At 45.8% G+C, this 27,185-nt stretch overlaps 1 protein-coding gene across 2 annotated transcripts in view; it reads left to right on the top strand.

Moving 5' to 3' along the window:
* LOC142590280 (uncharacterized) overlaps nt 1-27,185 on the top strand; it is a 153,905-nt gene that overhangs the window by 13,470 nt on the left and 113,250 nt on the right. Inside the window, exons 3-4 of one of the 2 annotated variants that reach the window (XM_075702272.1) lie at nt 8,541-8,575; nt 13,359-13,479. In XM_075702272.1, coding sequence (XP_075558387.1) covers nt 8,571-8,575; nt 13,359-13,479 — 126 coding nt within the window. In that variant the 5' untranslated portion in view covers nt 8,541-8,570. Of the gene's footprint in view, nt 1-5,200; nt 5,340-8,540; nt 8,576-13,358; nt 13,480-27,185 lie in introns of those variants that run through there. The other variant, XR_012830065.1, reaches the window with a different exon arrangement.

The following is a 27,185-nucleotide window of genomic DNA, read 5'->3' on the forward strand; positions in this document are numbered from 1 at the left end:
CTTCGGGAAACTGCAAGATTCAGGTCCCTGAGGTGACGCTGCATTATCGATGTCTCTGCCAAAGACTCCACAATATAGTCGACGTAGAAGTTGACGGTGTATTTCTCCTAGCGCTTGCTGATACAGGAGCCCATATTGCGGGGATGAGCAACCGTGTTCGTTGCCGCCTGAAGAGAGGCTTTACAACTGCTGCCTCTCGTGCTATCAGGGTCGCTGATGGAGCAACGCCCATTAACCTTGACACGTGCACTGCTCCAAACACTGTTGCTGGTTGTAAAATTTCCGTTTTACTTGCTGTTAATTGCAAGAGGTGTGGTTGCAGACCAGACTTTCTTTCTTTGTCCCTCATTGATAAGGAGCGAAATAGACTGCAAAGGCAGTTATGGGAAGTTTTCATATGATAAAATTGGGCAAAGTCTTGTGCGTTAGTGAGGCTTCTTTCCAATTTAATGATAAATTGCAATTTTAAAACACAGCGCCTAAGCTTGGCGCTAAGCACGTGTTCTTGGATGTTTATAGGCTCATTCACGAAAACAATCCATGACATTGTATTCCATTTAAAAGTTATCTGTAAGTGGAGCGCTTTTCCCATGCTTTTTTCTGCTTATGCTAGCGTCTTTTCACCTCCTGGAAGCATTTTACCGGAACTATGCACGAAATCGCCCAACAAATCACCTTACCCATTATATATTCATATTAAACGAGAGACCAGGATACGCATGATGGCCGCCGTGGTTGAGCAAGTTCACTACCACAAATCCTCCCAGTCATTTCAGAGCAACAATTTATTAAATCCGTGACCCGTTCTGGCTTTGCAGTGTACCTTTATGGGCAGCCTGTCATCTGGGCAACTACCAAAAATCATTCAGAATACATTGCGTGGGTATGTTTATAAGCGCCAACGTACACGGCGTAAAAAAGCCGAAACCTTTTCGTTGAAAACTTCTAAAAAGAAACTCAAGGCAGGCATTTAGGCGGCAGCTCTTTTAAGCTATATTGTGCCTGGAAACGTGTTCTGGCATGATATATTCAAGGAGTAATATCTTTATTTAAATACAGTACCACTGGCACAATTTAATGCGGTTATTTGTTCCTGTTGCACGATCGCCTCACTTGAAGCGTTGTGTGATGTGTTGTTGTCGCTGTTGTTGCGCTCACAGTTGTTCGTGACCTGTTCCCGCATTAGACGATTGGTAAATTGGTGACAATTGGTGGATGAAGAGGAACAGGATTACTTAGGCATGTAGGGAAATAAATATTTCCGAAATAAAAGTTCTGAGGTGCCGAGAAAATAACATAATTACACAATCTACCCTATTAGCTACTATTCCTAAATAATTAGTCATCTTTACCATACTGACGAAGGAAAATAAAGATGAAGTTGCTGGAAGAAGAAGAAACTCACTGGTAATTGCAACATGTGTGAAGTGTAGAAAGGCACACTGCAAGAATTATTAACTAATCATGGCAATGAATTTGGAAACACAACCATATTTAGAGTAGTAACCAATCAAAATTTCAGCGTCTTACTTTACAGTTAAAGACTTCATTGAGAAAAGAAACAAACTTTCGTAACCACACTGATTGTCCTAAATTACCTAGGTAAAAAAATGACGTCTTCTGTTAAGGTAGTTTTGAATAACCAGAAACTGAAAATAGGAGTGTTAAGTTCGATCATACTTCAGCATAATTCCTCAAGCGTTGTTGTATAGGGTACAAGAAGTGTTACATTCCAGTTGCAGCAACCACAGCATTTTCTTGTCTTTTTCAGTGGCGAACAATTGCGTTTTGATACTTACTTATGAGGTAAATGCAACCCCATACTCATGGCACTATGCTGCTGATTCATTCGATATTCAAATATATTTTCTGTTTGTGGGTAATTGGCTAAGAGCTAATCATAGATGTCCAAACTTTTAGAGTCGTTTTCGACTAGATTTTTTAAAAGAGCCTATTTTCTAGAAATATTGTATTTGTACATGTTAAACGTCGCGACAACAGTGTACTAGCACACAGTCAATGAACTGCACCAAAAATTTAAGCTGATAATTTAGACCGCTAGTTCCATGGCATTAAATTCCTACAGAAGTGTTTGGAATCTCTATGGCTCATTAGCTATTGCACTTAAGGTTTGCTCGCCTAACCTTATTTCATGAACTTTATCACCATTCCACGCTTCATGATGACTTCTTTTTACCACAACGTGCAGTCATCCCGTGCCGTGACCATGCTAACAAAGTAAAACGCATAACGTGCCGCTCATCGCTCTACGCAAATTCATTTATTCCTCGCACAATATTAGAATGGAATAACCTACCAACACGCGCTGTTACTGAAGTTCATCTACCATCTTTCCGAACCTTGTTGCGCGAAAACGGTTAGCGGTAGCAGATGAGTTATTAATTATTGTTATATGTACATATTAACATATTGTGTAAAAAATGTTCTTTTGATTTCATGAATTAGTGCGTATGTCCCCTATTCTATCTATTAATTTTATGTTCCTTGTATGCGTTTTTATTTCATGTTGTTTTAGTTCTTGTGTATATTTAATATTTGTCCCCCCCCCATCCTATGTAATACCCTCGAACGAGGGCCGTTAGGAGTAATGTATATAAATAAAAATAAATAAATAAGGTCATAAGCAAAAGATCAAAAACTACCATCGAGGAAGACTGGCAGTACTTCAGCGCTTCTTCTAGGGACATGCCGCAGATATCAAATACGCATCTGCGCGAACTGGGGGCTCTCATTTACAATATGTATCAAGGTAAGCCACTTCTCAACGCTTATGAGTCATGTCCGCTTATGTTATTAAGCTCCAAGAATATTTTAACCATCTTCCTTTAAATGACCTCTTTGAGGGAAGAAATGAATATGAAAACGTAGATTAGTTCTAAAGTATTGATAAAAAAATTACCATCTAACAAGCACGCAAGACTCACACGTCAAATGCGCAGGAACGTAAGTCGACGAAGACCTAAGTGCCTTAGCAGGTGTAGAAGAAGCGCGATTTCATCTCTAACTTTGACAGCAAAAATGCTTATTGTTTGAAGACTAACGTCGGAAAGAATACCGGTTTGTTCGGAATCGGGTTCAGCACGCTCCAATTTCGTTCGGGCTCCGTCCCCGGAGAAAGAAATACTTAAAGCGATTCTTGAACTAATTCGCAATACTGCACCTCTCCTGAACCAGTAGTGTAAACCGCAATCTACCCTACCCTATGGCGAAATTTTGTAGTGTGCTATCGACTTGTCCGTATGGCTACAAGTAGCGCACTCTTCGTGAATGTCATCAATCGCAATTCTTTCTAAAAAACAAGTATATTTATACATTCCAGATACAATGAAGTTGTCGTGTTCTAATTATATTCATTTAATGAACAACCGCCATTCCAATGCCATACTTCGGATGTTGGATATGAGTTATCATGTCGCGGAATACGTGATAATGATAATTAATGATGATATTATCGGCCTTAGTGAAATTAGAACTGGTAAGGCTCACACATTGCTCAATAACGGCCATGTCTTCTGCTATAGAGGCCTCCCTGATAAGAAGCAATAAGGAGTAGGATTCCTAATTTATAAAGACATAGCGGGTCAAATTACCTAACTCTACAGCATTATGAGAGGGTGGCAGTAGTCGTAATCAAACTTAATAAAAGGGATAGATTGATGGTAGTACGAGCCCACGTTTGCTTCCTTCGAACTGCGAAGACTCGGAATAATATTAAAGGCTAGTTGATGGACACGGGCCGTTAGTTTAGGTTCGGTGATATCAAAAAGAACACTCGCGTGCTACCGTAAATTTTCGACATGCGATTTTCATGCGGTTCAAGTGCTCAAATTTGTGACTGAAGTTTCTCAGGATTACCTGCGTTTTAGTACATACAAAGAAAGGATGCGGCGCTAAACAGACGAGGATGAAGCGAGATTCAAACGGCATATACGGGCCTCCGTATATGCCGTTTGTGTCTCATTTCGTCCTCGTCTGCTTAGCGCTGCGAATTTAGTTTTTATGTAGTTAACCAACTAACCCAGATGGAATTTTGTTACTTTAAATGATTCAACGATTTGTCATACGATGGAACTTTCATGGTGGAGCAGCTGTATTTTGGTCACTCTCAACGATGCCATCCATACTTCTTGTGCCCTTGGCGCCGACCGAAATTATCAAGCTGGCGTGAGACGACATATTCAGCGGATCTTCAAGCAGTCTCAAGGCATGGTGGCGCAGAGAGTTCTCCAGGTTGTATTGTTCTTTTTTCTGACAGCACTATCGGCTGGTACTTCAGGGTGGATGATGGTCGCAACGTTTGTTCAGGAATTTCATGCTGAAAGTTACCTGTGCTGAGCATTGTTGTAAGACAACAATCCTAACAGGGTAAGTCCGGTCAATAATTGTATTTGTTGCCATGCTGATCACAATCGGTGTTATTAGGCGTCCTCAAGCTGTCTTGGTTCCGGGGCTTTCCCAGGCAGATTTAACTCGCTGAAACTTGGTTGTGAAATGTCCTCTTAAGAACGGAGTGATCGCCTCTTCTGTGCACTATGGTGGTGAGTGCGTGGCAGTCGAGAGCTTAGTCGAGGTGCGTGTTGCATTGCATGGAATTGCGGTTATGTCACGGCATCGGCTAACGGGTCCTTGGCAGTGTCCTGCTTTAATGTCTCATCGTCAGGTCTTCTGTAGGTGGCATATAGTTGGCTTCGATGCATCCTTTTGGTGGCGTGGTGGCGTCGCTACATTGTCGATAGGGTCATTTGGCATAATAGCGATGGTGGAGCACCTTCGACATTTCGACAGACAGCAACCACACGTGTATTGGTCGGTGCTGTTAGTTTTCCGGATATCGGTTTACAGACGAGTCGCGAGTTCGGTAAGTGTATGGTCGGCGCTGCGGCGGTAGTATGTGATAGTCTGTGACTCGCGGTGGTTTGTGCAAAGACGTTTGTAATGGGAGACTTCTCTGCAGTGACTGCAAAGCGAAAGGTTGCCGGGAGCGCGTCAAACATCCATCTTCCATGGCAAATAACGCCGGGAGTTTGCGGGTCTGCTGGTTGTGCCGGCCGTGGTTTGGGGCTCGAATGCATGCTACTGAGCCCTGGCATGGGAAAGGTGGGGGAACGTGCCTGCAGATCACGGCAGCCAAGCTAAAATCTTCTTGCAGGAGCTGCCGCAGTTCAAGAACTCGCAGAGACTGCTCCTGCTGTTCATGGGCAATGTCTACGGTGGAGGCCACGTAAGGCTGTGACGAACGGAACAAGAGCTTCAGCTCCTCACACACGGCCACTCTGCTCGCTGGTGTCGTGCTGGTCTTTGGTGCCCAGTTATTGATGGTGGGTTTGATGATGATGATGATATTCTTCCGGTGTTACGCGCAAGAGAGAGACCAAGTGGAAGCGATAGATATGACTGTATCTTGAAAATGCGACATTTCTGCCAACCTGCGCGATCAGCTTCTCCCTATGAAATTGTTGTAATAACATTTGGTATAGAGCTTTCTCTACGTAACAAATGGTGAAAATGCAGGGTATTGAGTAAGAGTGGATCTTTCTAGTGGCCACCGTTGCGGTTCTTCAGCGATGTCGCAGGAGACAGTGCCTATTTCCGTAACGCCTGCGTCTACTGCGTCGAGCATCGTACTCACGCATACGCGTTATGCAGGAAACATCTGCGTTACCGCTGGCGCCGATGTCAATGACTTCGTGGAAATGTATGAGCGGGTGAGCAGCCACAAGAAATGGGATCGCATAGTGACGCTGGCGAACACGTATTTTTTACTTGGCGGTAACTGTGCGAGTGTGGCCCCACAACGACGAAAATACCTCGATAACTGGGATATCTGCAAGCAAAAGCTGTGAGACCATGTCGAAAAATAGATGGGTCGGAAGGTCATCACCAAGAAATAGTATGCATCAAGAGTTCAGACATCCACCGAAGGCTACAGCGCCTATATGCAGGACCCGCTGGCACGCCGCTGCAATGCCGACACTGAAATAGAGTTTGAAAAAGTTAGGCATGTCTTAAAAGGTACCAACGATGGTCCACCCAGTTTACTCAATTCTGAGAACTGTACTTCGGGTAATGACATAACTACGGAGCACAAACCTTTCGAGAAAGTGAAAAGTCGTCGTATTCATCAGTAATTCGCACGACTACCCAATACGGCATGATCACATCACGAAGACCAACAGGACTCTGCTTCGCAGCAGCAGCCTTCAAAGCAGCTGACGAAGACTGTGCGCCGTGAGTTAGAAGCCATGTGCCTGGCGGGTCTGTACCCACCTGTCAACGACACATGCCCTTCTAGGTTTGCTCTATTTCAGGTTATTGTGGACAAAGAACATGCCATTGTCTGCTTGCAGTCCGTTTGTACCGTGGTTAGTTCCCAGTTAACCAAACGTCCTTCGCTCGTACATACTGAGAACCAATGGGTCGGTCATGGTTTTCGCAGCATGGCAGAGTGCCGAGCACCGGACGACAGAGTTTTTTGCTTCAGTTCTCACCGCGTTAGTCACGTCGCCCGATACTGCCGCAACCGTAGGTCCTCGATGCCGTTCTCGAACAGGCCTCGTCGAGACGGCTATTTTTGCCATATGCAGCCGCAAGCAGAGCCGAACAGGCAAGCCACTGACGGTACCACAGCATGGCGCCGTCAATGACGGTGGCTGCAGTCACCAGTCGTGTTCGCCTCATTGTCCTCTCCCGTCGTCCAGATCGCCCCAGTCCCGTCGCCGTTCGCCGTCATTCCTACCTGGGCGTGTTCCTTCGGGAAACTGCAAGATTCAGGTCCCTGAGGTGACGCTGCATTATCGATGTCTCTGCCAAAGACTCCACAATATAGTCGACGTAGAAGTTGACGGTGTATTTCTCCTAGCGCTTGCTGATACAGGAGCCCATATTGCGGGGATGAGCAACCGTGTTCGTTGCCGCCTGAAGAGAGGCTTTACAACTGCTGCCTCTCGTGCTATCAGGGTCGCTGATGGAGCAACGCCCATTAACCTTGACACGTGCACTGCTCCAAACACTGTTGCTGGTTGTAAAATTTCCGTTTTACTTGCTGTTAATTGCAAGAGGTGTGGTTGCAGACCAGACTTTCTTTCTTTGTCCCTCATTGATAAGGAGCGAAATAGACTGCAAAGGCAGTTATGGGAAGTTTTCATATGATAAAATTGGGCAAAGTCTTGTGCGTTAGTGAGGCTTCTTTCCAATTTAATGATAAATTGCAATTTTAAAACACAGCGCCTAAGCTTGGCGCTAAGCACGTGTTCTTGGATGTTTATAGGCTCATTCACGAAAACAATCCATGACATTGTATTCCATTTAAAAGTTATCTGTAAGTGGAGCGCTTTTCCCATGCTTTTTTCTGCTTATGCTAGCGTCTTTTCACCTCCTGGAAGCATTTTACCGGAACTATGCACGAAATCGCCCAACAAATCACCTTACCCATTATATATTCATATTAAACGAGAGACCAGGATACGCATGATGGCCGCCGTGGTTGAGCAAGTTCACTACCACAAATCCTCCCAGTCATTTCAGAGCAACAATTTATTAAATCCGTGACCCGTTCTGGCTTTGCAGTGTACCTTTATGGGCAGCCTGTCATCTGGGCAACTACCAAAAATCATTCAGAATACATTGCGTGGGTATGTTTATAAGCGCCAACGTACACGGCGTAAAAAAGCCGAAACCTTTTCGTTGAAAACTTCTAAAAAGAAACTCAAGGCAGGCATTTAGGCGGCAGCTCTTTTAAGCTATATTGTGCCTGGAAACGTGTTCTGGCATGATATATTCAAGGAGTAATATCTTTATTTAAATACAGTACCACTGGCACAATTTAATGCGGTTATTTGTTCCTGTTGCACGATCGCCTCACTTGAAGCGTTGTGTGATGTGTTGTTGTCGCTGTTGTTGCGCTCACAGTTGTTCGTGACCTGTTCCCGCATTAGACGATTGGTAAATTGGTGACAATTGGTGGATGAAGAGGAACAGGATTACTTAGGCATGTAGGGAAATAAATATTTCCGAAATAAAAGTTCTGAGGTGCCGAGAAAATAACATAATTACACAATCTACCCTATTAGCTACTATTCCTAAATAATTAGTCATCTTTACCATACTGACGAAGGAAAATAAAGATGAAGTTGCTGGAAGAAGAAGAAACTCACTGGTAATTGCAACATGTGTGAAGTGTAGAAAGGCACACTGCAAGAATTATTAACTAATCATGGCAATGAATTTGGAAACACAACCATATTTAGAGTAGTAACCAATCAAAATTTCAGCGTCTTACTTTACAGTTAAAGACTTCATTGAGAAAAGAAACAAACTTTCGTAACCACACTGATTGTCCTAAATTACCTAGGTAAAAAAATGACGTCTTCTGTTAAGGTAGTTTTGAATAACCAGAAACTGAAAATAGGAGTGTTAAGTTCGATCATACTTCAGCATAATTCCTCAAGCGTTGTTGTATAGGGTACAAGAAGTGTTACATTCCAGTTGCAGCAACCACAGCATTTTCTTGTCTTTTTCAGTGGCGAACAATTGCGTTTTGATACTTACTTATGAGGTAAATGCAACCCCATACTCATGGCACTATGCTGCTGATTCATTCGATATTCAAATATATTTTCTGTTTGTGGGTAATTGGCTAAGAGCTAATCATAGATGTCCAAACTTTTAGAGTCGTTTTCGACTAGATTTTTTAAAAGAGCCTATTTTCTAGAAATATTGTATTTGTACATGTTAAACGTCGCGACAACAGTGTACTAGCACACAGTCAATGAACTGCACCAAAAATTTAAGCTGATAATTTAGACCGCTAGTTCCATGGCATTAAATTCCTACAGAAGTGTTTGGAATCTCTATGGCTCATTAGCTATTGCACTTAAGGTTTGCTCGCCTAACCTTATTTCATGAACTTTATCACCATTCCACGCTTCATGATGACTTCTTTTTACCACAACGTGCAGTCATCCCGTGCCGTGACCATGCTAACAAAGTAAAACGCATAACGTGCCGCTCATCGCTCTACGCAAATTCATTTATTCCTCGCACAATATTAGAATGGAATAACCTACCAACACGCGCTGTTACTGAAGTTCATCTACCATCTTTCCGAACCTTGTTGCGCGAAAACGGTTAGCGGTAGCAGATGAGTTATTAATTATTGTTATATGTACATATTAACATATTGTGTAAAAAATGTTCTTTTGATTTCATGAATTAGTGCGTATGTCCCCTATTCTATCTATTAATTTTATGTTCCTTGTATGCGTTTTTATTTCATGTTGTTTTAGTTCTTGTGTATATTTAATATTTGTCCCCCCCCCATCCTATGTAATACCCTCGAACGAGGGCCGTTAGGAGTAATGTATATAAATAAAAATAAATAAATAAGGTCATAAGCAAAAGATCAAAAACTACCATCGAGGAAGACTGGCAGTACTTCAGCGCTTCTTCTAGGGACATGCCGCAGATATCAAATACGCATCTGCGCGAACTGGGGGCTCTCATTTACAATATGTATCAAGGTAAGCCACTTCTCAACGCTTATGAGTCATGTCCGCTTATGTTATTAAGCTCCAAGAATATTTTAACCATCTTCCTTTAAATGACCTCTTTGAGGGAAGAAATGAATATGAAAACGTAGATTAGTTCTAAAGTATTGATAAAAAAATTACCATATAACAAGCACGCAAGACTCACACGTCAAATGCGCAGGAACGTAAGTCGACGAAGACCTAAGTGCCTTAGCAGGTGTAGAAGAAGCGCGATTTCATCTCTAACTTTGACAGCAAAAATGCTTATTGTTTGAAGACTAACGTCGGAAAGAATACCGGTTTGTTCGGAATCGGGTTCAGCACGCTCCAATTTCGTTCGGGCTCCGTCCCCGGAGAAAGAAATACTTAAAGCGATTCTTGAACTAATTCGCAATACTGCACCTCTCCTGAACCAGTAGTGTAAACCGCAATCTACCCTACCCTATGGCGAAATTTTGTAGTGTGCTATCGACTTGTCCGTATGGCTACAAGTAGCGCACTCTTCGTGAATGTCATCAATCGCAATTCTTTCTAAAAAACAAGTATATTTATACATTCCAGATACAATGAAGTTGTCGTGTTCTAATTATATTCATTTAATGAACAACCGCCATTCCAATGCCATACTTCGGATGTTGGATATGAGTTATCATGTCGCGGAATACGTGATAATGATAATTAATGATGATATTATCGGCCTTAGTGAAATTAGAACTGGTAAGGCTCACACATTGCTCAATAACGGCCATGTCTTCTGCTATAGAGGCCTCCCTGATAAGAAGCAATAAGGAGTAGGATTCCTAATTTATAAAGACATAGCGGGTCAAATTACCTAACTCTACAGCATTATGAGAGGGTGGCAGTAGTCGTAATCAAACTTAATAAAAGGGATAGATTGATGGTAGTACGAGCCCACGTTCCAACATACAGTCACGGCGATGAGGAGAAAGATCAGTTTTATGAATATGTTGTATTCGCGATCAGGAAAGTGAAAACTCGGTGTACAGTAGTAATGGATGACTTCTAAGCGAAAGTGAGGAAAAAGCAGCTGGGTGAACAGACAATTGTTAAGTACGGCTTCGATTGAAGAAACGCTAGAGGACAAATGCTGGCAGAATTTGCAGAAAGGAATCAGCAGAAAATAGTGAACAACTTCTTCAGGAAACGTAGCTACGGACAGTGGACCTGCAAAAGCCCTATGGTGAAACAAGAAATGAAATTGTTGTCATACATTCTGCAGATCCCAGCATAGTGCAGGATGTAGAAGTGATAGGGCGGGTAAAGTGCAGTGGTAATAGACTACTTAGGGCTAGGATTCACCTCAATTTGAACCAAAACAGGCTAAGATTGGTCAAGAAATAACGGGCCAGCTTAGACGCGAAAAGATAAAAGCAGACCAGTTTAGGCGGGTACTTGCGAACAAATATGGGGCCCTAGAACAGAGAGATAATGATGATGATGACATAGAGGTAATGACTGAAACCCTAAGGAGGCTGGCTTCAGCGTCACCTATTGAAGTGGGAGGCAAGGCACCAAGGCAACCAGTAAGCAAACTCTTCAAAGTAACAAATGACGAAATCAAAAACGTGTCCAACTCAAGAGATAAGAAAGTATTCGCGGAACTGTCAAAACTCATCAATAACGCGGATATAAGTGATATTCGAAATTATAACGCGAGTAATACTGAAGATGCCGTACATAAATTTAGCGTGAATTCAGTGAGAAGGAAATTTGGCATAGGAAAAGCCGAAATTTATTCACTGAAAGATAATCGGGGTAATATTATCTGCAATCTCGAAGGTATAATAAAAGCAGCGGAAGAATTCTGTACTGACGCGTACAGTACCCAGAAGACTCAGGACTAGTCCATTCGAAACAATAATGAATAGGATACAGAAACTCCTCCTATAAGGTGATGTCAGAATGCCCTTTCAAGACATGAAACGGGGAAAAGCGGCAAGAGAAGATGATATAACAGTCAACAGAAAATGATATATAACAGAAGATGATAACAGTCAAAGATGGAAAAGCGATCATGCTATCAAAACTGGTGGCTCTCTATACAATGTATCTATCGACAACAAGAGCCCCAGAAAACTGGAAGAATGGATCCATTATACTAATCAACCAAGCGGGAGATATTAAAGAACTGAAAAACTATGTGCCCTTTAGCTTACTCCCAGTATTGTATAAAATATTTACCAAAAAATTATACAATAAAAGAAGGCCAATACCGGACTTTAATCAACAAAGGGGGGCTGGCTTCAGGATGCGATACTCTACAATAGATCAAATTTATCTCATTAATCCGGCTATGAAGAAATCCGCAGAGTACAACACACCTAGTTATATATCTCTGATCGATTACGAAAATGCATTTCATTCGGTAGATAAACCAGCAGTCATAGAGGTATTGCATAACCAAGGAGTGCAGACCGCTTGCGTAAATACCCTGGAAAATATCTACAGAGATCCGACAGCCACCTTCATTCTACACAAAAACAGCAGCAAGATACCTATCAGCAAAGGGGTCACGCAGGGAGACACAATCTCTCTAATGCTATTCACTGCATGCTTGGAAGAATATTCAAGCTATTAAATTGGGAATGTTTAACAGTAAGAATCGACGGCGAATACCTCTGCCACCTTCGGTGTGCCGACGACGTTGTTCTATTGGCCCTCCGGGGTAATACAAGCCGTCATCTCTTGGTACCCCTCAAAGACTTCGATATGCCTGTATGCAGTCTTGAAAACATCCCCCCAAAATTTTTTGCGTAGCAAAGTTAGTGCTGTGCATCATCTATTCGTGAGAGGGGTACACCTCCTTCGTGAAGTTTTTGGCGATGGCAATTCTTGCAAAACACATTGATTCATGCCACTAATGCACAAAGATAACAAGAACCGGCACCAAGTTTCGGATGGCTGAATAATTTCCAATTCATTGCGCAGCATTTCATGCACATGTAGTTTTGTGGCATATTTATCACTTTGCGATACTCCCTACGGACTAGGAAGGGTTCAAGTGGACGCTTCGGTAAATATGCGATGCTTCGCAACTGATTTTTGTCAAATCATTTTGTCGAATATTATGAAAGGCTAGTTCAGGTTCTATGTCATCAAAAAAAGAGAAGATCGCTTCCTACCGTAAAGTTTCTATGTGAAATACTCATGCTCTTATTCAATTGTTCCGATTCCTGGCTCAAGTTCAAAAGTATTACCTGCGCAATTACTCCGTACAAAGAAAGTATATGGCTCTAAGCAGACGAGAACGAAGTGGAACACAAGCGGCATATACGGGCATCCATAATTGTCGTTTGGGTCTCATTTGGCCCTCGTCTGCTTAGCGCCACAAATGTTGTTTTAAAATCATTAGCCAACTAGCTCAGCACCAAGTTTTGTTAATATATATGATTACAAGATTCTCCTTGCGATGGAGGTTGCACTGTGGAGCAGGTGCTTTTGGAAACTGTCGACGATGCCGTCCACAGCTCATGTAGACTCGGCGCCGACAGAAATCATCATGCAGGCTTGAGACGGCATACTCTGCTGATATTCAAGCACTCTCAAGGCAAGGTGACAGAAAAAGCTCTCCAGGTTGTATCCCTGGTTCATTTAATAGCCTTATCCACTTCTACATCAGGTCGACGATTGACCAATGAAGGTTCAGGAAGTTCAAGCCGCACATTATGTCTCGTGAGCATTGCTGCAAGATAACGATCGTTGTAGGCTATCTGCGATCATGGATTGTGTTTGTTGCCATGCTGATCTAAGCCGGTGTTATTATTTGTCCTGGCGCTGTCGTGGTTCCAGGGCCTTCCCAGGAAGATTCAACTTTTTGCAACTGGGTGGCGAACCGTCCTCTCGTGACGGGGTGGTCGGCTCTTGCATGAACTCAAGTGGCGCTTACGCACTAGTCGACAGCCATGTCGAGGTGAGTGTTCGTTTCTCTTGCATTGCTGTTTTGTCGTGACATCGGATCACGCGTGCATACACTGTCCAGCTTTTAGGTCACATCGTCAGCTCTTCTGTAGACGGCACTCGCCGTGGTTGCTCAGTTCCTATGATGTTGGGCTGCTGAGCACTAAGTCATGGGATCGAATCCGGGCCACGGCGGCCGCATTTTGATGTGGGCGAAATGCGAATACACCTGTGTACTTATGCTTAGTTGCACGTTAAACAACTCCAGGTGGTCGAAATTTCCGGAGTCCTCTACTACAACGTGCCTTCCAATCAGAGTCGTTTTGGCTCGTAAAACCCGAGAATTTTTTTCTCTAGGAAGCGTAATGCTGTCTTTGAGGCTTCTTTCTTGTGGCGTGGTAACATCGTTACATCATCGAGATGGCATCTTTGACGTCTTCGCCATCGCTGAGGAGCAGCTAAGTCAAGCAGCTTGACCATATGGAAGTGCCAGGGAGGAGCTCGTCTGCCTATGCACTCCATGCATGACGCGTTACTGCCTTGAAAGCATAGTGTGCCACTGAGTTGATTCCTGGATAATAACGTTAACGTCGATATTGATGGCGAGACACGTTGTGCCACAGCTGCTTTGGCGCCCCATTCCCAATACGCTCTGTCTAGTTTTACTTAGCAAAGTTGCATTAAATCGGCATATTATTGATCTCGCTCTATAATTAAACAACTTTACTCATTCTTAGATGTTAAAGCAATATCTGCTTTTTCATGTGCCCGGCTGCTCATGTCGGGTCCTGCAGGCATCAAATCCAGTTATCCAAGGGAGCTTTGAGTTGAGTTGAGTTGAGTTGAGTGGTTGTAGGCTACTGGTGGGATCAGCCTTGCAGTTGGTGCCGGCAATTGCTCCACCGTAGCGACACTTAAAATACATAAATCATATATATCATGCACAGACATCACAACTACGCATAGTCACTCCAAAGGTCACCATGTGGAGGCGGGAAAACAGTGTCCTGAATAGAACTGTGAGGAATACTTGTCTTCTTGAGGGACCCGAATAACACACTCCTTTCTGCCTTGTGAAGAGTACAGCACATTAGGTAATGTTGTATGTCACCACACACACCACACGTTGAACATAATGGAGACAATGCCAGGCCAGTCTTCTACACACAGTCTTGTGCACGGAACGTAGGGAGCTTATACATGAGGCATCAGGAGGGTACCCGCGCTCTAACCTTTCAAGGGAGGATTTTGAATCTGTAAGAATTACACAGGTCGAGGCGTACAAAACCGTAGCTTCTTTAGAGCTGCCTCAATGACAACGCTTTCGGTCATTGTGAAAGACACGACTGCAGTGAAGTGAACCGACCAATCATACTTCAAAGAGGGAATGTGAAAAACAGCGGCACTAGATCTTCTGACCTTGTCCATAGAGCCATCAGTAAAAATTCGGAGATAGCGTGCATATTCAGTCTCAAGATGTTCCAGTACGAACGAACGCGTTGCCGCCAAAGGAGAACTCCGCTTAGTACGAACTTGAGGAATTGTCAACGACCAATCGACGCTCGCGAAAGACCAAGGAGGTTTCAACCTCTTATTTGTACCTCTAGCGTCAAGACCCAGGTAACCAAGAGTATTTAGGGCCAAGTACGCTCGGGACTCAGATCTCTTTCGAAGGCTCTCTAGAAGGGCTCGTCCTGCTGTCGTCTGTTTGAGGCGGCCAATTTTCATCAAGAACCTTTGTGAAGCGACTAGGCTAAGAGGTCTCGATAGAGACTCATAAAGTACTGCATTGTTTGGAGCAGTCTGCGGAACGCCAAGAGCCCTTCTTAGGCCCTTTCTGTGCAAAATCTCAAGCCGTTCCAGCTGTAACAGTGAGGGGCAAATTAAAGGGAGATGGTAGAATATTCGCCTCGTCACTTGTGCATCGTTCAGCCTGATCATAGAAGAAGGGTGATTTCCCCATTGCTCACTTGCAACTCTACGTATCACATTGAGACGCGCAGATAGTGATGTCACAATAGAGTCCACAGCTCGTCGCCACTGTAGACGGTCGTCAATGATGACACCCAAAGAGCGCTTTTGCTTCAATTGACGAAGGCAAGATTGATCAAGGTCTACCTTCAGCCGCGCATACCGTCTTCCTCGACCTGGAAACATGATGAAGCAAGATTTTTTCACCGAGAGAGTCAACCCAACACCTTGTAGGTAATTTTGAACTGAAAGTAATGCCTGTCGAGCTATCAGATCTAAACGCTTGTGTTGATATCCGCTTAACCAAAGGCAAATGTCGTCCGCATATAACGACATATGGATATGCCTGCAATGCTTTTGCACTTCAGTGGGAAGACCAGCCATTACAACGCTAAACAGCGTCGGGGAAAGAACACTTCCCCGAGGTACACCTCGCAATACCGCCCTTTCGGTGCTTATGGTACTTCCTAGCCGCACTTGAATTTTACGATCACTGATAAGTGAGTGAATGAATCGCAGAAGATAGCCCTGTATGCCTATGCCCTGCAAGCTATTTAGTATTGAGCTCTGAAGGACGCGATGATAAGCATTTTATACGTCTAGGAATATAGCTGGTGTTGAGAGGCCGAAAGCTCTTTGATGTTCAATGTGGCTTATCAAGTCGAAGACGCTATTTTGCGCGCTTAAACCTGTGCGGATTCCACTCATGCATGTTGGCAGGACCCTTCTATCTTCGAGACACCATGATAAACGCTTACTTGCCAGCTTCTCCATGAGCTTAGCCACACATGACGTCAGTGATACAGGACGATACTAGGCCAAGTCTGTCACTTCTGGGCCGGGCTTCAGCACTGGGAAAATACAAGCCACCTTCCATGAAGAACGAACGTCGCCAGTCTCCCATACTCTATTGAAATAGCTTAGGAGCATCTTACAGTGTTCTAGAGGTAGGTTCTGCATCATCTGGTTGGTAGTGCGGTCAGGGCCTGGTGCACATCGACGCTGCAGGCTGCTGAGTGCTTTCTGTAGCTCTCGAAGTGTGAACGGGGCGTCCATAACAGACGTAGATGTTCCAGGCAGAGCACATAGACGAATTCCTGAACTTGCGCGCACAAGTGCATCTGCAAATTCCTCTGCCCAGCACGCGAGAGGTCGCTGCTTGCGCAGTGCAAGCGCTTCGAAAGGTTCACTGGGACGAGAATTGCCAGCAAGGCTACCAATGACACGCCAATTCTCGTCATCGGTGAAAAAACAGTCAAGCTAGCGCAGAAGGACGTCCACTGCAACCTAGAGAGCTTTTTCTTATGGCGGCAAATGGAAGAGTTAAGCCTGTTGAAGGTCGTCTTCAAGAATTTGTCGTCCTTCTTCCGCATCAGTTGTCGCTCCGCCCTTCAGCGCGCTGCCCAAAGGTTCCTGAGTTTTAAATCCGGAGTCGGAAAATGATTTGGCAACTTGACCGCCGTGGTAGCAGCCATCTTACCACAAATCATTTTGACTATCACATCACCAGAAACACTTGAAAGTGGCTCCCTGCATTTGTCCCAATTAACAAAATGGTTCATTTTACTGCCACGCATGTGGAAGTCGGCAGCAAACACTAAAATTGGATAATGATCACTTCCCATGCGGTCAGATGCAGTTTACCTCTTCACACGGACGTCAGGCGAATGCAAGGTTATGTCTATAGATGTGGCTGAGGCTGGAGGCCAGAAGAAAGTGGGACTTCCATCATTGGCCACGCCCAGGTCCGAACTGTCGATAAATTATACAAGTTTTCGTCCGCGGGAGTCTGTGTTCCTATCACTCCAGACAGTGTCATGGGCGTTGAATTCACCGCAGATAATTCGGGGCGCTGGGCTACGGTCACAAAGCTGCTGGAGAAACAGATCCATTGCTACGATCTTCCGCGGAGACACGTATACCGATGCAACAGAGAGAGTTCGGAAGCCGAGCCATATCCTCACAGCCGCTACCACACTCCTATCGGTGCAAAGATCGGTGAAGTTCAAAGCCACATTAGGAATCGCTCTTCGTATCTAAAGGGCGGAAATTCTTGCGGGAAATGACTTTATTCTGCAATTCTTGTGTGCGACATATCTAGTCAGAGATCTCCCCCTTGGTAGGCCAGCATCCGAGAGGGCAATAGTGGAACACAAGTTCCTTTCAATATAATTTCAGCTCTGCTACTCGACTTATAATCGCAACGCAGGTCCATTGCATAATAAACGGCACTCTCCGGTAATTTTTAGTTGCCCGAGGTTGAAGAAAACAAGCCATATAATAAGGTAAAGTTCGCAGCGAAGGCGGTAATCATTGACTCAAACGAAAGAACGAGTTCTAGAAAGTTCTTCAGGGTGCCAGTCTGCATCGCTTGAATATATGAACGGAAGACTCCAAACAAAACTTGCAGAAAGCCGGACAGATCCCGATTTTTGAGCTACTTATTTTGCTGGACGCACTGCGTCACAACATCAACAAAAGTTGCGGATTGGGACCCACTTATGGCTGCTGCAGATGGTTTCTTCGTCTGTTTTGAGGCAAGAGGATGTCCTCTTTGTCTTCGGGTCTGGCTGTGATCTTGTCCCTGAAGAACTTGGACACTTTTGGCTAAAACAGTCCGAACAACCGACTCACCCACAGAGGACTTTGCCGTCTTGCTAAGGTCAGGTAGCTCACTGACGTTGCTTGTTACCCGGCCACGAACTTCCGACTCTAATGCAGGGAACTTGTCACTTCCAGGTATCGGCTTCTCAGTAGGCTGTGGCTTGGGACCACTTATGAAGGACACTCGACGGTGTAAGGCGCTTACACGGAAGGGGCAGCCACCGAAACTTGCTGGATGGTCACCCCCCCTTATTAGCGCAAGAAAAATGTGCCTTGCAGCCTTTGTAATCGTAGGCGCCACCACATCGATTGCAATGTTGATCTTTCATGCAAACTTTGGCTACATGCCCAAAGCGTTGCAAATTATTGCATCGGGGAGGAGTTTCGACGAATTCTTTGACTGCATGCTTGGTGAAACCTAGGTCATTTTTTTCTGGGCGCTGGGTGTTGGGAGCAAACGTTAGCACAACAGAGTTAGTAGGCTTCGCTACCCATTCTTTTTCTTGAGTCTCCACCCGGCGCACCATACGTTTCACGCGCAAAACACCTTGCGATTTCAAGTAGTCAAGAAGGTCGCTTTCTGAATACCACACTGGTGCTCCCCTAATAAGACATGTGTTAGTCACGTAGGAGTGGGGCAACCGGGCTTTAACTCTTATGTCAGCGATCTGAGAGCACCGGAGAGCACTCGCTCTTCCGTTGCGATATCTAGTTGAAGGGCACCTTGCGTTGTGAAGTGACTGCGAATCGCAGCAGATCCCAGCAGTACTTTAATGGCTTCCAAGAGCCTAATAGCGTCCCGCTCTCTCAAATCAACACCTTCGTCTGTTAGTAAAACTACCACTTGGATTCCGACCGTTCTTTGCTTCCGATGACTCACCACCTTGAAGCCGTCTCTGTTCACTTCCGCCATATCAGCCACTTCTTCGTCAGGGTCGACAATAGTTGAGTCGTCCCCACTGAGCGATGATGAGGCACTGGACGGCTGATCGCCCCTGATGACTGACAGCTCCACGCCTTGGAAGGCCATGGCCGCCTCCGCCACGCCGGGTTCCTACCGAAGGCGCTGTCTCTTTAAAGATTCCGGCGCTGGAACAGCCGTACCCTTTCCAAAGGGACAGTACCGCCTTAAAGGTGCGGCCGTCTTCTAAGGATATAAATAACTCACTCAATGAATAGCAAAACTTATGGAAAAATTAAAGAGCTGAGGAGACAACAGCTTTCAACTATCTCAACTATGGGTACATCATCTGTAGGTATCCGGTTATTTCTAGACGCCTGCATTTTTTGAAACTGTGCCTTAACCGAGAGTCAAATGGTGCTCAAAGACTACCTACAATGCTATCAATTTCGCTGCCAGGCTTGGTCCATCAGATTGAGCGCTGTAATGAGGAAGAAGAGCACAAGTACAAGGCCAGCCAGATCGTCTCTTCCATGCCTACTGTGCAACCAGTGGGCCAGGCGTATCACCAGTGCTTAGCACCAGTGTGAGCCGCTCGGGGAACCAGCTGTTCCTGCTCTGCTTCAAGTGCCTTCTCAATTACGAACCGACATTACTATCGGAACTGTTCAGTACACCCATTACAATTGGGGGAAAGTGCGGGGTATTCAAGAACATCTATACCCTGGAACTCCGATCTCGGACTGTGGCTCCCGTCATGCCCGATTCTCCCCAGCCGACGTCGTTGGCACCCCCCGTTGCCTGCTCTGGCGTTGTGCCGCAACGGCATCCAGGGGTTATCAGTGGTACGGATGAACAGGACGTCAATGACTGGTTGTCTGCCTACGAGCGGGTGAGCTTGCACAATCGATTGGATGATACCGCCAAGTTAATGCCGTCATATTCTCACTTCCGGGAATGGCTCACATGTAGTTTAATAATCACGAAGCCGACTTTCAGTCCTGGTCCTCGTTCAACATCAGTTTCGCTGCAGTTTTCAGTCGCCCTGCCGTCCACAAGTTGCGCGCCGAGCAGCGGTGACGAGAGCGAGCCCAACAACGCGGTGAAACATTCACCCGTTATATCGAAGAGGTTCTCGACCTATGCAAACGTGTGAATTCTTGTTTGCCCGAAAATGACAAATTGAAGCCCATTTTGAAGGGCATCGCCGATGACATATTGCAAATGTTGATCGCCAAGAGTCCGCGCACCGTTACAGAGCTGATAAACTTGCGCAAAGCTGTGACGAGTTGAGGAGGCAACGCGAGTTGACCAGGCTCCCCTCAGTGGCTGACGAAGCCCTCTCTTCTATGAAAACCTTCTCTGATCGCTCCCCCTTGCTCATACAAATCCAAGCTTTCGTGCGGGAGGATGTTGCACGTCACCTTTCTCTGCTACCCGTCGCTGAGCTACAGCAGGCGCTGCCGCAACAGCCTCCTACACAGCTCGCTCCTACGCTCCGGCGGGTTATTGAAGATCAAGTCGCTGAGGCTCTACCAATGCAGCATCAGCAGTACCCTGTCGCCGCGCCACTTTACGCATCCGTTGCTCGCAGCCTCCTCATCAACCACTCGTTACGCTACATTCTCGGCCGCTACCACCCGTTCATCATCCCATTCATCGACCTGCTCCTGCCTTTACTAATCCTAGGCGCACGCAAGACAACAGGCTCAGATGTTATGCTTGCCGTATTCCCGGCCATGTTGCACGACTCTACCGCCGCCGCATGCTTCACTCTGATGGGTTTGTGCACTTGCCTCCCTACGCCGACGTGCAGCCTGTCCACGACACTTATTTTTGTCGGCAGTCGAACAGGCAACCACGCGAGCCCCGGAACCTTACACGCAGTTCACCTCCGCCACATCGCCGCTCGTTGTCCCCCATGCGTCGGCGACCTTCACCCATGGAAGAGGAAAACGAAGCGCCGCTGTTCAGGAGGCAGGAACTGCGTCGCCATTGATCTGTACCAGTCCTCAATTATCGCCTTCGAACGTTGTCGGCATTACTGTTGACGGCGTCCTTACCGTTGCGCTAATTGATACTGGAGCAGCCGTGTCTGTGCTAAACGAACGCCTCTATCGTGCTTTACGAAAAGTTACGAGGCTACTATCTGGGTTTTCTCTTCGCACAGCAAGTACCCAGCCAGTTCAGCCTTCAGCAGCATGCACACCTAGAGTTGCTATTCAGGGCGTTCTCTATATTGTGGAGTATGTGGTTCGGCAGTCCTGTTCTCACGGCGTGATACTTGGGTGGGACTTTCTTTCGCGAAATAACGCCGTCATCAATATTGCACATGCTGAAGTCGAATTATCGCCTTTGTGTGACATGCCCCTCGTCGGCGTCATTTCTCTTCCCGGAAAGCTAGTTCTTGAAGAAGGCATCGCCATACCACCGCAATCATCTGCTGTTGTTCCTGTCTTCTGTGGCACTATCTCTGAAGGCGCTGTCCTCTTTACTCCTTCGTAACTCTTCATAACCCGCAAAACGTTCCCCTTCCTTTCGCCACGCTTGACATTTCAGCCGGTTCCAGCACCGTCGTCGTCTGCAATCCGCTTCCTACAGCCCTGATGGTTCTTTGCGGTGAAACACTTGGTCATGTTCAGCCTCTTAATGACATGTTTATAACCGACCTGCCGGATGCTTCGTATGCAGAGCTCACTGATTTCTGTGCACTTTCCCCTGCTGCTCCGCCATCACCTGATCTATTCACAACTTTCATTGCCGATGACCTTACTGTATGCGAGTCGGGGTCAGGTAATGAACAACTTTATTGCAAGAATGAACGGGGTATATATACAAAGTAGTGCCGCAGTGGGTATTGCCCAGTGCATACATATAAGCGTGACATTGCACTTATTCATCCTTGCTACACGTACTTCTGAGCAGCACTCCCAGCTTCTTCACCTGCTTGCCCAGTTCCACTCTTCTTTTGATGTCGCCCAGCCTACACTGGGTCGCACGTCAACTGTCAGCCACATCATCGACACTGGATCCAACGCGCCATTGCGGCAGCGCCCTTACCGCATATCCGCCAAGGAGCGTCAGGTGATCAGTGAGCACGTGTACGACATGCTTCAGCGCGACGTCATTCGACCTTCCAATAGCCCGTGGGCGTCGCCTGTTGTTCCCGTCACAAAAAAAATATGATTCCATCCAGTTCTGCGTCAATTATCACCGTCTTAATAAGATAAAGCGAAAAGATGTCTACCCTCTACCGCACATTGAGGACGCTCTAGGCAGATTGTAAGGCGGTAACTTCTCTTCGTTAGCTTTACGCTCAAGCTACTCGCAGGTCCCGATGTCAGCAGTTGATCGCCCTAAAGCTGCATTCATTACCACAGATGGTTTATACGAATTTAGTATGATAACATTTCGCCTAGGCAATGCGTCTGCTACGTTTGAACGAATGATGGAAAATATCTTGCGCAGCCCAACACGGAGCGCGTGTTTGTGCTACATCTACATCATTGCTGTGTTCGCCCCTGATTTCAGCACGCATCTTCTTCGCCTTAGACAAGTCTTGACGTCCTTGACCAACGCTGGAAGGCAACTGAACCTGTAAAAGTGCCAGTTCGCCGCGCGCAAGCTCATGAGTTTAGGTCCCGTCGTATCCCAAGACGGCGTTTGCCCCGACCTATGAAATCTTCGCGCTGTGGCAGAATTTCCTAAACCTAAGACACTCAAAGAACCCCGTACCTTCATCGGCCTCTCTTCTTACTTCAGGCGCTTTCTTCGCCATTTTGCCTTCATAATATCGCCTCTGACACAGCTCTTAAGTGGCGCCAGCGACCTATCCTCCTCGTCTCCTGCATGGGAAACCGCATTCGTGACCTTACGCCGTATCCTGGCGTCTCCGCCTATACTGCGACACTACGACCACGCCGCCCCAACTGAAGTGCATACCGATGCCAGTGGTATTGACCTTAGCGCTGTCCTTGCGCAGCACAGGTCTGGTTGTTCCGAGTACGTCGTTGCTTACGCCAGTCGTGCGCTGATCAAAACGGAACGCAATTACAGCTTCACAGAAAAAGAATGCCAGGCCATCATTCAGCTATCGGGAAGTTTTGCCCTTATTTATACGGCAGGCCTTTCAATGTGGTTACTGACCATCACGCCCTTTGTTGGTTATCATCTTTAAAAGACCCGTCCGGACGCCTTGCCCGCTGGGAACTGCGCATTCAAGAATACGACATACACGGCTTATACCGCTCAGGTCGCAAGCACACTGACGCTGACGCTCTGTCCCGCTCTCCGCTGCCCCCCCCCCCAGCCGACACGCCCTTCCTCTCCACCATTAAGGCGGTATCCTCGGCCGACATTCACACCTTCGCAACAGAGCAGCGCAAGGATCCCTGAGTGGCCTCTCTTTCGGATCTCCTTTCTGGCTCGCCTGCATCTACCATCTCCGGCTCCCTGCGTCGCCAGGGTGTCCATTTTGCTGTCCGGGAAGACCTCCTGTATCGACGCAGCTACCAGCCCGATGGTCGCAAGTGGTTCCTGGTTCCCAAGGACTTTGCGTTCCGACATGTGCGGGTCTTTTCATACTGACCCACAATGTGTACACGCAGGCGTTTTGAAGACGTATGATCGCAGTGTGCATAACCAGGGTGCTGCTGCTACTGCTGCTGCTGATGATGATGATGAGCGCCAGCGGCAACGTTACTAATGGCGAGGAATGCTAACGTTTGTCCAAAAGTTTATCGGCTCGTGCCCGCAAAGGCAACACCGCAAATCTCCGCCTCATATGGCCCACAGTTTCTTACAGCCGCTTCCGTGCCCTGCTCGTGCATTCGACCGTGTGAGAATTTGCCTGTACGGGCCGCTACCGCTAACACCCGCTGGAAAAAATGGACTATTGTTGCAGTTGATCACCTTACACGCTATGCTGAAACCGCTGCTCTACCTGCAGCGACCGCCAGTGACGTTGCATCCTTTCTGCTCCATCGTTTCATTCTTCGTCATGGCCCACCTGGGGAGCATCGGAGTGACAGAGGCCATGTGTTTTTGTCGCAGGTGCTTGAAGCTCTGCTTGCTCAATGCCGTATAGTTCACGGGACCACCACGGCATACCGTCCTCAAACTAACGGGCTTACAGAGCGTTTGAGTCACACCCTTGGTGATATGCTCGCTATGTACGTTTCATCGGAGCACACAAACTGGGACATCATCCTCCTATTTGTCACGTACGCATATAATACGACTACACAAAGTACTACAGGATTTTCTCCATACTTTCTTCTCTACGATCGCAATCCTTCCCATACTATCGATACGGTTTTCGCCTTACGCACCAGACACGTCAGAGTGTCCTCCCGTTTTAGCCGTCGCCTGATACGCCAAGGAATGCAGACAATTAGCCCGAAAGTTCACCTCCGCCGACCAACAAGGACAAAAAGCCAATCGTGTAGGTAACGCTACGAATCCGAACTTCACTCCCGGCACGCTTGTCTTGCTGTCCGTGCCCTTCTAACTCGCCTGGACTTTCGAGAAAACGTCTCTCGCAGTATGATGGACCATACCGCATCATCGAACTCACCTCTCTGGTCAACTATGTCATAGATCCGCTTACATCGACATCCGACAAGTGCCGCCGAGGACGGGATGTTGTCCAGCTTCGCAGCCTGAAACAATTCTAGGACCCACTCGTCTACACGTCGTCAGTCGCCAGGGTAGCTCCGCTTTTCCACCGGGAGTAATTGTAATGAGGAAGAAGAGCACAAGAACAAGGCCAGCCAGATCGTCTCTTCCGTGCTTACTGTGCAACCAGTGGGCTAGCCGGATCACCAGTGCTTAGCACGAGTGTGAGCCGCTCGGGCAACCAGCTGTTCCTGCTCTGCTTCGCCTGCCTTCTCAATTACGAATAGACGTTCCCATCGGAACTCTTCAGCACACCCATTACATTGCATTACATTGCAGTACATTAAAGTGCATTACAGCACCATACAATCTGTTTTTCTTGAGGACTCTGCAAAAATACTCGGTTATGGATTATGAACCTAACGAGTGCCTAATAAACACAATACATCAGTATAATTATTTTGACCACTTGGGGTACTTTACGTGTACACAATACGCGGCGAACGGGAATTCTTGTATTTCACCAACTCCGAAATGGGGCCGCCGTGGCCGACATTCAATCCCACCCTCAGAGGCATAGCGGCATGACGCAGGAAACACTACTCCACCACGGAGAGTCCGCTGGATCCGGACCTTTAGCTATTTCGTATTTAATTTGCCTCCACAAACCACTGCTTAAGTAAATGCAAGTTTTTGGCGTTTATCGCTAGTACGAGTGTATATTCCATGCCCACAATTATAGTTTTCTCAAGATTTCAAAAGCACTTCCGAGACGTTATACATATATCCGCATATTCATGAGATTTTACTCAATTTCTTTGCCGGCCGTGCTTAGGGAATACCTATAACTGTTTCGTGAAAACTGATTTTATGACCTCATACATTATTATCAATCCAAAAAAAGGCACTGAAGGAGCTATTCCCAGTGAGGGCAGTCAATTGGGCTGCATATTTTTGCTAAGAGAAAAGATTGTCTCGTAAGACCAGTTGTTTTCTTGTTTTGCACATTGAGAAGTGCTAATTTCACACGCCCCGCTTACAAGAAAGCAGTTTCCGATTGCTCCGCGGCCGAGCTTTGCATTGCGTAATTGCCAGCTGCGGCTCCGTGGCGAAATTTCGATGGCATTTCTGATACTTCCGGTGAATTAGCTGCTTTTTTCACATTTTTCCTCATTTCTTTGCTACATTTACACTGATTGGATGACAAACTTCCGTATCGGTCATTCGCTGCACCAAGCTACACGTGCGTGCCATTGTTGTTTTCTTTGTCTTCGCCATTTCTCTCTTGCCGGTTCAATGAACCGCTATGGGCAAATACAAACTTTGAAAAGCAGAGATAAAACGCAGGGGCAACTGAAACGTACTCTCAACAAATAAAGAAACCAAGCATAAATGTCCACCCGAATAGCATCCCGTAGGATGAAAGCTGGCTTGAAATTCCTTCAGCTCTTTCATACACGCTCACAGGCTAGAAAATGGTGCTGCGAAGATGTATACAGTCGAACTCATGATGTCACAGCAGCGCTGCGTATGACCTTACGTCGCGCCGGTCATGCGTCTTAACATGATAAATGGGATGTCGCTTTAAAGCTTTTGCACGTTGGAAAAACGCTTCGAAAACTACACGTGTGTGACATTTCTTTCCTCTTAGAGTACGTCGTCCTGATCCAGTAAAGCTTCCTTGAAAGCAAATGCGAAATTTACTGACAAAGCTAGTAGAAAGTAAAGCAATACTGCGCAATAGAAGCTTAGTCCAAGTCATCGCCTGTGTTGTGTTCTTCCTTTTGTCCTCTCCTTTAGCGCTGCGCAGACATATTGATATTTCGGAAAACCTGGTTATCATGCGTAGAACGGTCTGATAACTCCCGCAAGGACGCCATTGCTTTATTGCGAACTTAGTAATTGTATTCGAGAATTTGATATTGATGAGAATTTGGCTTATGCGATCGTATGCTCGTCTCTAATTGTTGGTAGAATCCCAAATATTTATTTATTTCATACCATAGAAGTGTACGACAACTGGCGACCATGCTTTCTGCATGGTTGTTAGTTTCACTTTTATAACTTTATATTTATCTAAGCAAAGTTCCCCGAAATGTCTTCACGGCTGAGGGTATCACATGGAGGGGGGCTTGTCAAGCAATCGATAAAAAGATACAATACACTACAAATTCATTGAAAGAAAATTGAGCACAGGTCATGTGACATAAGAACAATACTACCAAATACTGTTAATTCAGACAAGCATAAAGTTAAAAGAAAAAAAGCAGTGACATGAACAAAGCAGTAGTAAAAATTTGTACCAAATATACATCTTCCCACAGCATAAAATGAAAGGGAACAAGATATATATCATAAGAAGTACGATGTTTATAGAGACAGTTCGAATGTGAGATAACATATGTATCATGTTAAGCAACAGGAAAGGCGGAAAACAGTTTCCAAAACTTATTGGGATCAGTGGCAGCAGCAACATATGGAGGCAGAACATCCCATTTAGTTAGGACGCGTGGTATGAAGGAATGTGTGTATTATATGCATGACAAGACTAGGGCTGATCCTTAAACGGGTGGTCGGGTTGGTGAAAGATGGATGAAGGCAAACGAAAAAAAGTCATTATAGAGTGA

This window comes from Dermacentor variabilis, chromosome 8 (genome assembly GCF_050947875.1).
Source record: "Dermacentor variabilis isolate Ectoservices chromosome 8, ASM5094787v1, whole genome shotgun sequence".
Taxonomy (NCBI): domain Eukaryota; kingdom Metazoa; phylum Arthropoda; class Arachnida; order Ixodida; family Ixodidae; genus Dermacentor; species Dermacentor variabilis.